General features: G+C 39.2%; 1 protein-coding gene across 1 annotated transcript in view; it reads left to right on the forward strand.

Moving 5' to 3' along the window:
- Nucleotides 1-15,185, forward strand: part of ctnnbip1 (catenin, beta interacting protein 1) — a 30,482-nt gene extending 15,297 nt beyond the window's left edge. Inside the window, exons 3-4 of the mRNA XM_080444109.1 lie at nucleotides 817-907; nucleotides 12,836-15,185. Of these exons, the coding sequence (XP_080300235.1) occupies nucleotides 817-907; nucleotides 12,836-12,894 (150 nt within the window). The 3' untranslated portion in view covers nucleotides 12,895-15,185. The remainder of the gene's footprint in view (nucleotides 1-816; nucleotides 908-12,835) is intronic.
- The last annotated feature ends 673 nt before the right edge of the window (nucleotides 15,186-15,858 follow it).

The raw sequence follows: 15,858 nt of genomic DNA on the forward strand, positions 1-15,858 counted from the left end.
TCTGTTCAGAGAGCAGGGGCAGCAAAATGGATGAACATTGCAAAGCACTGCCACAACAATCACTAATATACTAGTTCTACTATGTAGTTTCCCATTATTTTGTTTCTCACAAATGGCAGTAAACCATGTGCTTAATATCCGAGTTTGTTTATTGTTTATTATGTCATGATAGGTAAAACGATTCCAGATTAAAGTAGAGGTACGCAGAGACATGTAGGTGGATAGTGGATAGATGGTGGAAGTACATTGAGGAATATGGGTATAGATGTGATGTACATGTACTTGTAGAAGTGTATACTTGGACATTATATTCCTGCCAGTGAAGATAGAGGACTGAAGGTTTCCCTGAGGACTGAGTTACATCCCACATGTACTGAGACATTTTCTTAATACCTCTTTAAGTGTATATGCATATAGTATATTTTAAAAGGATAAACTGGAAAGAGGTTCTGTGTATATAGAGGATTTATTATCCTGTGACACTGGCTTTCTCAAATAAAATAAATTCCAATGTATGCTATTGATCTTAAGCCAGTCAATTTAGGTTTACAATGTGTTAACTATGGGCTCAACAGAATTGAGGTTTTCTTGACATCAGGTGATGACATTTGTCAGTGTACAAGATATCTTGAAATTCCATTAGATTTAAAAAACAAAATGTCCTATGAGTCCATTGGGAGAGAGTTGTTCTTATTCACATACTGTATGTAACTGTCCGTTTTCATTCAAGGGCAAATGGGTTTTCCTTATAGGATGTGTTTTTGCTTTGTGTTATTGTTTTATGGTCTCTAATATCACTTTCTCCCTTGCTTTCAGCTCACGCCGAGTGAAGAGGCTTTTCTCCGGAATTATGCGGGCGTGGTCCACAGTCAGATGAGCCAACTACCACAGCACAACATAGACCAGGGTAAGGCTCCTATTGGGACACGCATACACACACACTCAGACAAGTAAAGCTCGTTCAAACCCAGACTACAAACGCTACCTCATCTATCCTAAAGACTACTGCACCCTGAGCTCAGACTAGGGAAAGCCTCTCTATACAAACACACACTCTTTAACCAACCTCAGAGCCCATACACCAAGAGGCTTAACCCCTTGATACCTGGAACGCATCTGTGTCACTTTAGATGTCTTTGGCTATTCAAAAATAGCAGATATACAAGCTCATAGCGCTGCACCGAGTGCCGCGCTATGAGCTTGTAGATCTGCTATTTTTGAAAAATCTTGAAAACATTTTTTTTAGATTTTTTTCCAAAAACTGTTATGATTTAGATTTTTTTTAAAGAATCGCCTCAGTTCTTAATGGGTTAATCGAAATCCTCAGTTTGAGGCCAGTAGAGAGCACTGTGATTAGTCACAGAGCAGTGTGTCTGACTGCAAGTGAATGACTCAAATCTGTCATGATTACATCTAGGGGTGCAGCTGTTAATTGGAACAGAATGGATTATACAAAGTATTATACTTTATTTTTTTCATTTGCACTTTTTTGAAAACAACTTTTAACCTCCAATAGGTTAAAACAAGCACATCCCTATTAGATGAGATTGTTATAAAAAAAAATTGCAGCTCTACAAGCTCATAGCTTATGTCTTTGATTCAGACACACCTTTACTCCAAAGATAGCAAGGTTTATATGTTTAACCAATATGATATGTATACATAGATAGCTGTACAATGGCACATGCAATTGCAAACAAGCTAGACACCAGAGTGTGCTACAGAGCTTCTGCTTTTCCTCCAGTTTTTTGACCTTCCAATTTGTAAAGGTTTCTACCACAAGATGGCGGTATATTAATACAAATTGAAGTATGCTGGCTCACTGCCACTGCAGGTACCTCTGCAATCAGCAGCCAAGCTGTTCAAGGATTGTGATTGCCTTTTTCTTTCCAAAATGAAACACGACTTATCAGCTCCCTTCCAGGCTCAGTCCAAATCCAGCCTTCAGATGAGTCTTGTAACTCCCCGCTGGCCCTTTGGTAGTGACCCTGCTGGGTCTTAGGTTCAGGCCAGTCCCATCTTTTATTAGACCCTTGGGGGAAGTAGCACTGTGAGAAAATTGCCTGTGACACCGTACCTGAAAGGAATTCTTATCTGCGTAGGTTTTCTAAAAAGGAAAGACGGACATTTTTGGCCATGCCTATGAGATTAGGCGGTACATGATATGACTGTGTCCAATGAACAAGCTAGCAGGATTAGGTTCACGGTGATAATAGCAGGTTTAAGGTAGCCAAAGAAATTCATGCTGAGATTGCTGATCCATTTCTTCTTCTTTTTGATTCAATCCATATAGCATTAAACTGCGTCACTATTTAATTTTAGCCCCATTCTTCAGTATGAGATGCATAAAAAGTAACATTCGGTTGTATCATGCAGAGATCCATTGCATCATTCACAGTGATCAAACAGTTGCACAAGCCATTGCATTAACTACTGTAGGACAGACTATGCCATGTTATTTTAAAAGTAGATGAAGAGTATGATGGTGGGGGACTGTTTTCTTCATATATAATCTAATTATATGATGATGGACCTGTTTTGTTCTGATTAAACTAGGAGTGCAACAGCTAATCAAACAAATGGATTATAAGAAATAATCCATGTTATTCAAATATTTGATTTAACACAAATTTAAATGTTTTTCCTTATTTTTTTGTTTTTTTCATTTAAAAAATAAAATGGCAAAAATAACCGATCTACAAGCTCAAAACGCGTCGCATCATTATATATATATATATATATATATATATATATATATATATATATATATATATATATATATATATATAATTTTTTTTTATTTTTTTAACACTTCTCCCCCCTCTTCGCCAAAAATAGTCAAGCTCAGAGTCTTGTAGATCTGCTATATTCACTGAATTGGTTTGACTGGTTGTGTTCAGTGCTGTGACTGAGCTGTGTCAATACCACTCCCATTATGGAAAGCACATCATTAATTATGAACGGGGGTGACTCATCAAAGGTGCATAGAGTATGCATTATACATTACAAAAACAGACGCGTTTAGTGCCATTTGGTGTCTTGCCAACTCCACAGCACACTGATAAATTATTACTGGTTACTATCTCGTCCAAAACACTGTCATTAGAAGTGGTGATTGCTATGATTTAATCACTTTTAGAAATGCAGCACTGGGCTGAAAGGCAGCAGTCATACCAGTACATCATGGATGCTAAAGGTAGTGCAGACAACTCAGTTAATAAAGAGGTATGTCTACAGGGGGATCCTATTCACATTCGAGAGTAGGATAAAGATTCAAAGAAACCTGTATTGTTGTTGTTTTTTCTATTATCGGTATATATATTTATTTATTTTGGACTATTTTACCCTTTTTCTCCCAATTTTGTCATTCTGCCGATTCTCAATCTCCCTTTTACTGTAGTCCATCGTCATGCTGACCTCTACTGGTTGGTTCATTAGGGAGGGTGTACTGTACGCAGACAAACATTTGTCCCTTCTGATACTCATTAAATCGCCAGCTGCTACTTTTCACAAGACACAAGACACAAGAGTAGTAACCGAATTATATTTATAGAAATTCTTGCTTTAGACATTTTGGGTGTGCCAAATGGTTTATAATAAGCAAAAGCCTTACTGTATGTGACTACCCTTCATATATGTAAGGGGGGGGGAAGCAATTACCATCTTGTAATTGTGTATACATGATTAGTTGCTCACAATATTATTGGCACATTTCGGCATTCTTAAGAATTTCTCCCTTCAGCTGACTTCCGTTCTCAAAAACAACGATTTGAGGTTCCACTCGACTGCAGCTCACATCCTTTGCATTTTCTTTTTTTTCTTTCATCATAACATGACCTTTGCTGTACAGCAGCTGAATCCTCATTCTGTTGGGTGCAGCAGGTTCTGACTGCTGTCCTTCCAACTAGATCATCACACAAGTACAATGGCCAGACAGAGGCCGTATGTGATTAGCCAGCAGTACCCAGACAGGGCTTGTCTCTGTCTGTGTACACTGTTTCATTACTACCTACCTAATCCCTTCTGCGCCACACGCTGCCTCAGGCCTTGTATCAGTCTCCTGGTCCCAGTAACAGACTGAGACTGAGATCCGTTTTCTTAAATGGACTTGATAAAGGACAGTTGTGCAAAATATGAGATGAAGAATTACTGTGAAATGTCTGCCACACACAGTTGAACAGTGACAAGAATCAATCCGTCCATGTTGTATCTCTAAATGATTTACGTTTTAAATCCGGGTATAAAGTGAATGCTTCATTAACTAGACCAATGCCCGTTGGGCAACACTGCTTGGTAACGATGCAAGTCGAGAAGGATGCAAGTTGGAAATGCATGCCCCACCCGGTTATGCAATACCCGTTGTACCCATTGTCAGTGTACCCGTCTGTCTGTCTGTGTCATAGGTCTGTGTTCCTTTTATGCCCATAGAGGTATGGACATTTCTGTGTCTGTCTGTCCCTTTTATGCCCATATATGGAGTTCCGAGCAGGGCATGCCGAAATATGGAGTCATATTGATGACATTAGCGTACTCCATATATGGGGATTTACGGTTTTACCATAAATCCGACAACTCGACGCCGGGCACGGCACTCCCTCGGGTCGTCGGCGATGCGCACACTGAATTTGAAGTCGGTCGATCGGACGGTTCTCGAGATACCTTAGACCGCAGAGACGGTATCAAATGTCAGATGTGGCCCTATCGATCTAATGCTGGCTGTGCTTGGAGAGTACTAAAGACATGATGAACAATGTGCATTGAGAAATTGCTATGTCCGTCATGCAAAATAGATAACTGCATAACATTCTCTTGCTAGTTACGAACAGTATAAGAAAACAGACTGCCTGACAGAATGCCTGGTCACATCTCATTAGAAAATGTTGCACATATACATACTGTACATTGAATGTGTTTGTTTGTTTTTTAACAGACAAGATGGAACCAACTTTTGAGACTACCAGTCATACATTTCTTTTAAGTCTTTAGGTCAATGAATTAGCATTTCAAATGGTTTTAATTGGCTGATTACCATAAATGCAAATACGGTTTTCTTTTTTCGTTTTGCAATTTTAATAAGGCCTAAGAGGAATTGAGAAGCAGAGTGCTTTTTTCAAAATGTTTTGCTGCCAGTACCTTCATGAAACTGAATTCTGTCTGAAGGGCAGATGATCGATGTGACTAAACACAACTTTTTGACGAAAATGGGGCTAAAAGTTCAAAGTCCTTTAAAAAAAAAAAACACCTTACTCGAAGCTTCATGTGAAGTCATCTGCCTCAGGACATACTCATGTCCGTTCTGAGCTGATGAGGAAACTTCACTCCTCTCAAAAGGACTTCTGAGGGACATAACAACAGAGAGGGGGTGGATGGGGTTTCCATAGCAACTCGAGTCATCCCAGGAAAGGAAAGCTCCCTTGTGGGGTTTGGTGGCGTGGCGGCGTGGCACTGGTACACAGGAACAGGCCTCATTAGGGGGCCTGGAGGCAAGCTGCAGAGGTAATTACATAGCCAGGGTGTGATATTCCAATCTCTCTCTGTCTCATCCCACCGAACATGTATTGCTTCTCTCTTGATTCACATTGCTACTGCCTCGCACAATCAATACACTATCTTGTTTCCTTTTGTCTGTCTTACAATCCCGTATCACACAATCCTTAAACCTGGCTTTTATAGTGAAAGCTGTGTGACACAAAGGAGGGGCCTGTCTTTGCTCAGCTTCTTGGCTGGGGTAAAGTTTTATTGATTGGACAAGACATTATTCGTTTTGTTATAGTTGCCTAAATCTGAGTTCTGCAGTACCTGCATCATTTTTCATTTTTGACTGCCTGACCCCATATGCTGAATTGCAATTTCCTTCTTTAAAATGTTCTTGGTCCCAAAATATGGGACATACTGTACACAAATGGGAAGGGAGTAGGGACTGGGGGTGTCACATAACACTCACTCACCCCTCTGGCGCCAAAGGACTGTTTTCATTATGAAAATGGATCCAACAAGTTCATATAGATCTTTGGGAACACTCGTTTGTTATCCTTAAAACTCAAGGATTTAACAGGCACGTGGAAGTCCTGTACCCCTATAATGTGTTTACCTTGGTTTGATGGAGGTTCATGGCCACAGGGATCAGATGTTTGAAGCTGAATTTGAATTAATTCAGCTTTAAACATTCATTAATAATAATAGTTATTATTAGTGAAACTTGCAGGACCCAAACAAAGCATATTTTTAAATTTGGCTTGCCATAGTCCTATGAAGTTGGGCCTGTACAAAAAAAGATGGATCAGGATCCCTCAACAGCATCCAGAAATAACTAGTTAAGATAGACATGGTTGTGGATGCTAGGATCCACTTCCTGTATTTGCTATTTTAGGGAGGCGGCTTATATTTGTGTCAGTCAGACAGAACATTTGGATCAGTAAATACCCCCTACTTAGGGGTATTGTATGGAGGGTGAGCATTTTCCACATAAAATGACACCCCTGACTAGCCTAATCTACCTTTTCAGTGAGGCCCATGAGGGAAACATTAATAAGAGAAAGTCATTTACAATGAGAATCCAAATAAAAGTAACCATTTGAAGTCCTGTAAAAATAATGTTCTCAAGGGAAGCAATCATTCATTTTAATTATGATGGATATTCTTTGAAAGATTCAAAGTTTCACCCAAAAAGAAAATAATTCAATGTCCCTTTTTTTTTTCTTCCTGCTAACAGTATATTCAGTTGAACAACTATACAACTATTATTAGCACATTCTTTCACATGAGAGAATGCAGAATAAAACCTCACCAGTATGTCATGTCTGTATAGCAATAAAACAAAGAACATGTAACCCTTATGTTGTATCTATACATTTCATATGAAATTAAATGTGAGGCACTATGTATGGAAAATGGTGAACCTGAGCTTAGAGACGCTGAGTGTAAGTATAGCCACTGTTTGAAAGTCGACTTGAAGAGCCTGGCCCATGCATGAATAGTATTTCCTAACCCGCCCGCTATTGTTTCTATGAGGGGGAGTCCACTCCACTCCTTTATCCTCTCAGCTGACCCTGCACAGATTGTGACCTCAAATGCTGTTGCTACTTTAACTAATAACTGCACCTAACACGGGGTCATTACATGCCCTTTGGCTGCTCCTTCTGGGACAATAGCACCATAACCCATGGAGCTATATTAAATATAACTATGCTTTAACCATGCAGCTTGAAATGAACTCTCTTTCTGTTAATTCGGTAAACAATTCCTTATCTAGTTTCCTTATCTCGAGAGGTTTTATTGTCTGTTTACAGACTTTTGACCTACTGTCTATGTAGCTTTGTTTTGTTTCCTGGTTACACCAGTAATATATTAGTGTTTTAGACCCAAGAGACTCTGTAGACATTTCTTGTTAGGTCTGTGAGTTAGTAAACATTTCATCAGTGATCTTGTGCTTGGTGAGCTGAGTACATGCACTCATGAGTGTCTTGGGTTCAGATCTGGTGCGTAACCAATGCCATGCCTTTATCTCTTTCTTCCTCCTTATGTGTCATTCACCACCGGGGGGACTATTGTAATTTTCATCTCCTTGATTGATTGAATACTAGTCAAAATTTTAAACAGCATGTGGTACAGTTAGACATTAAAGCTAAGGATAACACAAAAAAAATCCATGGACATGTTTGCATTGTGGAAAGATATTTGGAGTATTGAATGAGAACACTATGTAGACTACCAAGTATTTATTTTGGATAAATCGGATGAAACACCAGCTGCCTAATGAGTAGTTCTTTCTTTTTCCTTTTATTTATTCAGGGAAGCCCATTGAGAGCAAGCTCTCTTTTTCAAGGACGCCCTGATCACAGCATATAAAACACAATACATATAATGAAAAACAATAACAAACATTTGAACCACATTACAATGTCACAGATGCAAATAAATATAGGGTTACGTGAAACCGGTGCAGTCACTATGTAGTGTGTCCTCAAGAAGCACCCTACATGTCTCGAGATTCGAGACCAATCAAACCAGTTTCAGAGAGTCCTGAAGTTTGTTCTACATGTGTGGAGCATATTAAATGAAAGCAGTTGCCACATGGGCTCAGATCGAATAAGGGCGCAGAAAAAAAGAAAGAAAGCCGGGTGGCTAGGGGGTAAAGTTCCTGCTCACCACCGTGGAGACTGGGGTTAAAATCCTCAAAGATGCCTCTGCCTTGTTCGGGCGCTCCAGCGAACACAAGCCATGTTTGCGGTTGGGAAGCTGGTAACTGTGGAAATGAGGAGGATAGTTAGCAACTCTGCGTGTATTACGCCCTCCCGGTGGCTCCCAAATGATGTGCCATAATTTGAGGTGTGCCTCGGAATTATGATTTTTTAAATCTATCAGTACTTTATGCACACTCGTTTCTCAATAGAGGCAAATTTCTATACCCTTAAAAAATATTTACATTTTAACCACTTTCAACCCGACATCCCTGTTTTTGCAGGTCGTTATAGGCGAACATTTTATACAATTTAATTTGTTTAAAAAAAATACATTTCTCACACATACATTTTTAGAAAATAGCAGATCTACAAGCTCACAAGGAGTTGTACAGGTGTGTCTTGAGATTTTGACTTGACATTTATTTATCTATCTATCAGGGACAGTGCACATTAATCAACACGTTTGTTTTCACATCCACGTAAATGAGAGAGATATGAGAGAGAGAGTTTTTCATTTTCATCTGTACTCCCAGAGCAGGCTGTTAAAAAGTGCTGATATATTATCCATACAAAAACAGACATCAACGCAGTACAAGACAAGTAGACATAGTACAGGAGACAGAACAATTACAGTGAAATATGAGAAATTACACCAGTGACAAATGCAGCTGATAATTATCCATGATTACAAGGTCAAATAGTTGGTGGTCCATCTTACTTTGGTAGGGAGACTATTCCATTGATGGGAGTCTCTAACAGAGAAGACCGTTTCACCAAACACTACGTCTGGATGGTACATCGCAATCCCCTCTGGTAGTTGCCCTTGTTGCTCTGTCACCACTGTCTCTTCGCTCTATTGGTGTGCTGTGGGCACAAAAACCCTTCCACAGACCAACTGTAGGGCAGTGACTGGGATAGTACACGTGGGGAAAATTGAGAAGTGGCATATCAACTCAATTGGGAGAAACGAGTCGAAAGAATATTAATAAAAGAGAAGGAGGTGGATTCAGCTGTAGTTTGAGATGACCAGCTGGTCAGTGATGTGATCAGATTTGTATTCGTCGCTAAGCAACAGCTCGGAGAGAGGACTTGGTGGTTAACTCTGTTGTGTGAAGGGCCGTTCACACTGAGCACTATAACTATATCGTTCACCATTGTATTTTTTTATAGTTGTTGTGAACTCTGCCATCCACTTGACTTAAAACAATGTTTTAAACTATATTTTTAGTTATTGTTATAGTGCTCAGTGTGTATGTGTGTTTAGCAAGGCGAGGTACAGGCACAACTAGTACAAATGTGCATTTTTTGCATTTTTCTTTAAGTAATACATTTAGTTATTTAATTATTATTTTGTTAGTTCAATTCTGTCCCTGTATTTAGTTTTCTGTTAATTGCCATTGCCTATATGCATCTTATTTCCTATGAGATCTCAGGGGAGTCGGGGACTGAGAACTAGAAAGGAACACATTCACATTAAAAGCTACCATCCGAGTCCTTTTATTGCCCCTGCTCTTATCAGGTGTACACCGACCTGAATGCACCTCAGAAACATCCTAATTAATCTTCCCTATAGAAATTACCAAATGGAAAAGGGAATGCCTGATCCGAAGGTCTCTGCTGTTATGAGGAGGGTCCGCCCTTTGTGCCAAATACATGTGGAAGCACATGGTTCCTGGTTGGCCTACTTTCATTTTTCCACAATAATTAAATCTAACAAGCTGTTTGGAGCAGTGGAATGGAGAGGCTTTTTATAGCCAAGTTGCAAGATGTGCCATTATGTGCTTTTCATCCTTCTCAAAAGGTGTCCGTGATGATATTTGCATTATGATAGCACATTATAGTGGCAAGATTGAGAGTAGGGTGTTGGAACACTGCTGTCATTTTACGTATCGCAATTCTAAGATTATTTAATTGGTAAAGGGCTGGAGGAGGAGGCGAACAATTTACTGGCAATTTCTGGAATATTTCAAGACCAATTCACAGTGCTTATACAATTTGCTATAGTGAATGGATTCTACCGGGCAGCTAATCATTAGCATGGCATCGCCAGACCAATTCGCAAATGTGAATGAGTCTGGAACCTCTCAATTCGTTTTAGATTACCAAGTGGCATAATCAACGGGAGCAAACCAACATGCCACTAGTAGACTTAACCAGAGCAACAAAATGTGTGATATAGCACTGAGGGACTTGTGCAAGATAGGCGTTGCTTGGTTTTGGCTCTTATCATAAACGTACTCATATTGAAGCCAAACGGTACACTAAATATGTTTCTGAAGACATTTGAGGTGGGAAATAGGCAATGAAATGATAGAACCTTGATTAATTTTTTATCATTGATATTTGATGGTTTGATCTGAGTTTTGTGAGCTAGGTGCGTTGCACTGGACGGACCTGCAGATTGTCAGTCATCATATCAAGCCCGCCCCATATAAGATGAACGGTTATGATTGGCCGGAAATCAGGCTGAATAGAAGGGGGGCCAGAAAGCTGCCAGATCCAACAACAACAAAAAGAGCTCGAAGATTTGTCTGGATCCCAGGCCATAACATTGCAGTAATGGGTTCAGAACATCATCCTGCTTAACCAAAAAGAAATTCTGTTGATTAATTAGGCTTACTGTATGTGGAAGACCATTGGTAGACAGGCCAAAATAATGCCCTGGAAGACCAGATCTTATTCTGTTGGAAGATGTTTAAATTGTAGCTGCTGTACCTTACTTTTTAAAATATAATTAACAGGGCATTTCTGCTTAATTGAGACTGGCAAACCAAAGATAGGATTAACCCAGGATGTTGGGGTTACACGGTGAGCATTACTTGGTTGAGCCACCAGGCTGCTCCATGCTGAAGATGATTTAACTTGAGCTACTGGTTACTGTACTGTCACAAATTGTCATGGCAGCTCTGTAGGAGCCCAGATGAGTTGATGAAACATGTAAACGTATGAAGGAAAGTCATTAATGACTCCATGTTTAACTGAACTGCTGCCAAAAGGATTTTCCAACTGGCGGATGTTCTCCCTGGAGTTAACAAATTCTATGTTTTGCTTATTGAGATTCTTAATGTGAGCTGGAATCCAGTATTGACTCGCCATGGGTACTTTGGGCCCTCCCACTGGCTGTTGGAAAACAGTGGAATTGAATTGTTACGAGTCCTCAGATTTAAGTGTTATCTGGACTGAACAGGATGCTGCTGGCAGCAGGGCTCAGTGTGATTTATCTTCTTTTGGGCTTTGTGGTGATAGGTGATGGGTTTGCGCCACAGGTAAACAGCAATAGATGAGATTACCTGTGGATTTTCTTATTGTAGTATAGTAGTATAGTATAGTAGTTTCTTTTTGGCAGCTAAAGCTTGGCCCTTTGATGGTTCTTTTGCAATTTCCAAATTGCAAAAGACTGAGATTGTCTCTATCTTTGGGGTAAAGGTTTTTCAGAAAGTGATCTACAGAACCATAATTGTAGGCAAGGTTTACAGTTGTGCTTTTCCCATTGCCGCTTGTCCACTAGTGTAATTTGATGATTCAGTGGATCATAGATGATCTTACGTAGCATTGCTATCAATTTACAATTGAGGCATTCAACAGACTCTCTTATCCAGAGTGACAAATGCTAAATCAGAGTAAATGGCATGAACCCTCGTTAACAAACTACAGGGTACTACTAAGTAGGGCATTCACCGAATAGTCGAATATTCGACTATTCGAATATCAAACCGACTATTCGAATATCAAACCACTATTTTATAATCAAATCGATTAATCAAATATTCGAATACTTATAGGTCGAATAATTCGAATACTAAAAATCACTATTCGTGAATGCCCTACTACTAAGTAGTCACATAAATAGAGTGCAAAGAGAACGCTGTAGGAGAACACTGTAGGGCTTCAAAGAAACAGGATACCAGGTGAACGTCAAACCAGGTGAACATCAAACCTACCATCTGTCTAAAAAAACATGCTATCTTAAAAACATTCAAGCAAAACAAATCAAAATAAGTAAATAACATGTGAACAAGTAACCAATATAGACATCTATAGTAAAAGAAGCACTACTAGTATTATTATCAAAGCACAGTATATTTACAGTTTATCCTAAACACGAAAGTATTTAATGTCTCTGGTGATGTGAACATTCATTCATTGCTCCATTGATTGTACCATACATAGACATACATTTTTTTATTCTTTGTTACTTTCTACAAAAACAAGTTAGTATTTAAAAAGAAAAGACACCATACAGAATTTCAGCTTTTGAGAGAGCAGATGTGGTTCATATTTTGAATAAGCTTTGGTAATTAAATAATTCATATCTGCCTCCCAGACAACTTCCATTCCCTGACACTTTCGACAAACACGTTTCTACTGTGTTGCACAATGGCCTTCTTTGGATGTCTCCGATAATTCATTTGCAGATCTAGAAGAACGTATTTGGGGTTAAAACAGCAATTGTACGCATTAACCACTTAGACCCTATATACTTAGTTGACCTGGGTCCCCCTGGGGTCTTCAGCTGGCCCCCTCCCTTTTTCCCTCTACACCAAATATCACAAAAGATCTGCTATTTTCTTTGAATATTTGCCGATTCATGTGGTTAATGCGATGGAGCATTGCAAAGGGTCTCCTCTGATGTTCTGCTTTTGGGCTTTCAGGTGCAGAAGATGTGGTGATGGCTTTCTCACGGTCAGAGACAGAGGACCGGCGGCAGTGACCATGTGCCCCACCGCCGCTGCCGCTACCACCACCCCTCCAAACCCCACCGGTGGGCCGCAACAACCCAAACTCCACAAGTACAACACTGTTGAGCTCAGGAGAGGAGGGGCACCTGAACCGGATGGAAGAGGGAGAGGGAAGAGACAGCAGAGGGGGTGGGTGGTCACCTCGCTCTCCCCCAAACTTCTTCCTTCCCTGCTCCTCCTCATAAATGCTGGCATAGCATTTCCTGGGATGCACTCAAGTGGTCTACCACGGGTTGGAGCCTTGGGTAACAAGGCTGTATGAAAATACTCGCAAATTGTGTGGATGAATTTGTACAATGTCTGGGTTCTTTTTTGTTTTGCTTAGTTTTGGTTATTTTTACGTTAAGGGGTGGGGGAGTCATCTAGACAGTGTTATATTCTCTGTTTTGGTCACTTGGTAAATTTGACCCACAAGCAACTGTTAAGGTCAAGTAAAGAGAAACATCTTTTTTGTGGTCATGGATTTTGGTGAGTGTTTTGATTGATGAGCTTGTGGGAAGAGTTTTTTCTTTTTTTCTTTTGTGCTTACTTCGCAGAGCTTAAATTTAGTTTTTGAGTTCACTGTTGTGTGTAATGGCTTCCAAATTCTGTCACATTCATTTGCTCTATGCTGCTTGAATTGTATTTTATTTTATTGTATTTTTATTTTTGCTGTTGAAAGTGCAACTCAGCTTTCCTCCAGAGGGAAAAAGCATAAGAATTAAATACACTAGCATACATACAGAAACATTAAGCACAGGTATTCACATTCTCTCCCCAAGCGAATAAGGTTTTTGGGTTATTGTGAAATGTATAGCCTTTTTTTATTGTACAGACACCAGGGACAATAGAATACTGATTTGATTGTGCCAATTTTATTCCTTTTTTTTATCTGTAAGATAAACTTAACATGGTTATGAAAGGTGTTTTAATGAGTGGAAAGCTGTAGATCTAATTTATTACTTATTGAATTGATTCCCAATCCCTGAAACATACCATAAATGATGAAGAAATGTAGAGAAATTATCATTTTAAAGCCTACATACAGTACGAGCACACCCTAAAGCATTATAGCAAAAGGTTGCTCTTAATTTCACACTAAAGTAAGCCTTTAAACTCTAATTGGCTCAACAGAGCTAAAAACATTGGGCCAAACCTAAGAACTATGTGCTAACTCAGACTTTATTGTAAATCGTGTGTTGTTTTCCATGGGTTTTTTGCAACGACAACAAAATCAACTTAACATTTAGCACAAGGATTTTATGTTTGGTTCTGTGCAACAACCTTGTAAGGGAAAATGCAGTGTTCTTCTGGCAACCGTATCTCCTTCAGTAATCTGTGTGCTCAAAACAAAATGTATCTGTTCTGTGTTAATTGACTCGACTGGAATACTCCATTTAATATTTTTGTTTGTTAAAAACCCAACTTGTTTTTTCTAGTGACATGCTCAATATTTAATGTGTTTTAAGTACATTTTGTTAACTTGTATAACTTAAGTAATTGTAACTTAATGTTTTGAAGCCAAGCATGTCTGCCTTGTGGTTTACAATGTTGATTTTAAGTGGATCTATGTAAGATCTTAAAAGCCTCACCACAATGACCATCGCTTGTACATTCTGATATTTGTGGAAGCTACTTGCTCTTTTAAATCATTTTAGGAAAGGAGAAAAAATCATTTGATATGGGTAAACATTATCCATTATACCATGTTATTGGCAATAACCTCTGAATGTCCTCAGCGATCAAGGCAATGTACTCCATCATCATGGCCATTCGGTTGGTCAGCATCTGCCTATGACAAAGAAATTTGTCTTTTCATGTTTACCTGTTGTTTTTTTAAACATTTCTTAATTTGTCTATGCATTTTATTTTATCAACTCAAAGGTGTCTTATACTGTATACTCTATACCTACCAGGGCTGTCCTACAGCTGTGTGTGAGTGAGTGAATGGGAGAGGAGTTTAATCAAGATTTGGCTGAGGAAGGGAGAGGCAGGAGGAGAAAGAGAGAAAGTGTGTTTGTGTCAGCAGTGCATGTGCGTGCGCGCTTGCATGTTTGTGTGTGTGTGTGGCGGGGGGGTAATTTCCAGCATGCTGTTCAGTTCGGCTAGAAATGTGTACTGTGATGACCTGACCTGTAGTTGTCTTTTGAGTTCTTTTACATTGTCTGTATCTCAGTTTTCTTCTCCGTTGACATCGATTAGTTGGTTTTGTATGGCTGCTGACCATGTCTTGACTCAATGCTTCCAAATCCTATACCAACTGAAACATTAAAGAAATTTAAAACAGTGTGGTTAATGCCTTCATTTTTTCACTTTAACCCTATTTTGGGTATGTCAGGCAAACTTTTTCAAAAATAGCAAGAATAGTAGTTTGTTGTTTATGCTATTTTTGAAATAGTTCTAAAATACTTTCTTATTTTGCTGGGGACCTCCTTGAACCCGCTCAAGGACCCCTGGGTCCCGGCACAGACCCCATTTTGAGAACCAGATTACGTTAAGCTATAATGTGAATTCGCAGTAGGATACACCGTAAAGAAAGAAATCACTCAGATACACACAGTTCAAATTTAGTGTGTAGTAGAAGGTCTTTTTGTTTTTGAAGACTAGATGTGTAGCCAGAACATCTCTGGGGAACAAAGGGTTCATCACACTAAGCCATAATAAAGGTTAGAGCTCTGCTAGTTTGGACCTCTCGTCCTCTACAGTTGCAGATTTTGATGAGATAATTTGGAAATGGGGCCTCTGTTTAATCTGATAGATGGAAATGTGGTTTGTAGGCCTACATATACAAGCACAGGTATGCATATTTGATTTAAAGAACAATGTGACATGGGAGATAAGATCCTCTCTTGATAGTTGGCAGCTGCATTCTTAATTTAGTGACTTCAGTCTATAATGTCTACTGCTCTAATCTACTCATCCTACTCAAGTTTTATTTTGCTGTAAACAATTAGGGC

This window comes from Gymnoscopelus braueri, assembly GCF_963280865.1.
Source record: "Gymnoscopelus braueri genome assembly, chromosome: 12".
Taxonomy (NCBI): Eukaryota; Metazoa; Chordata; class Actinopteri; order Myctophiformes; family Myctophidae; genus Gymnoscopelus; species Gymnoscopelus braueri.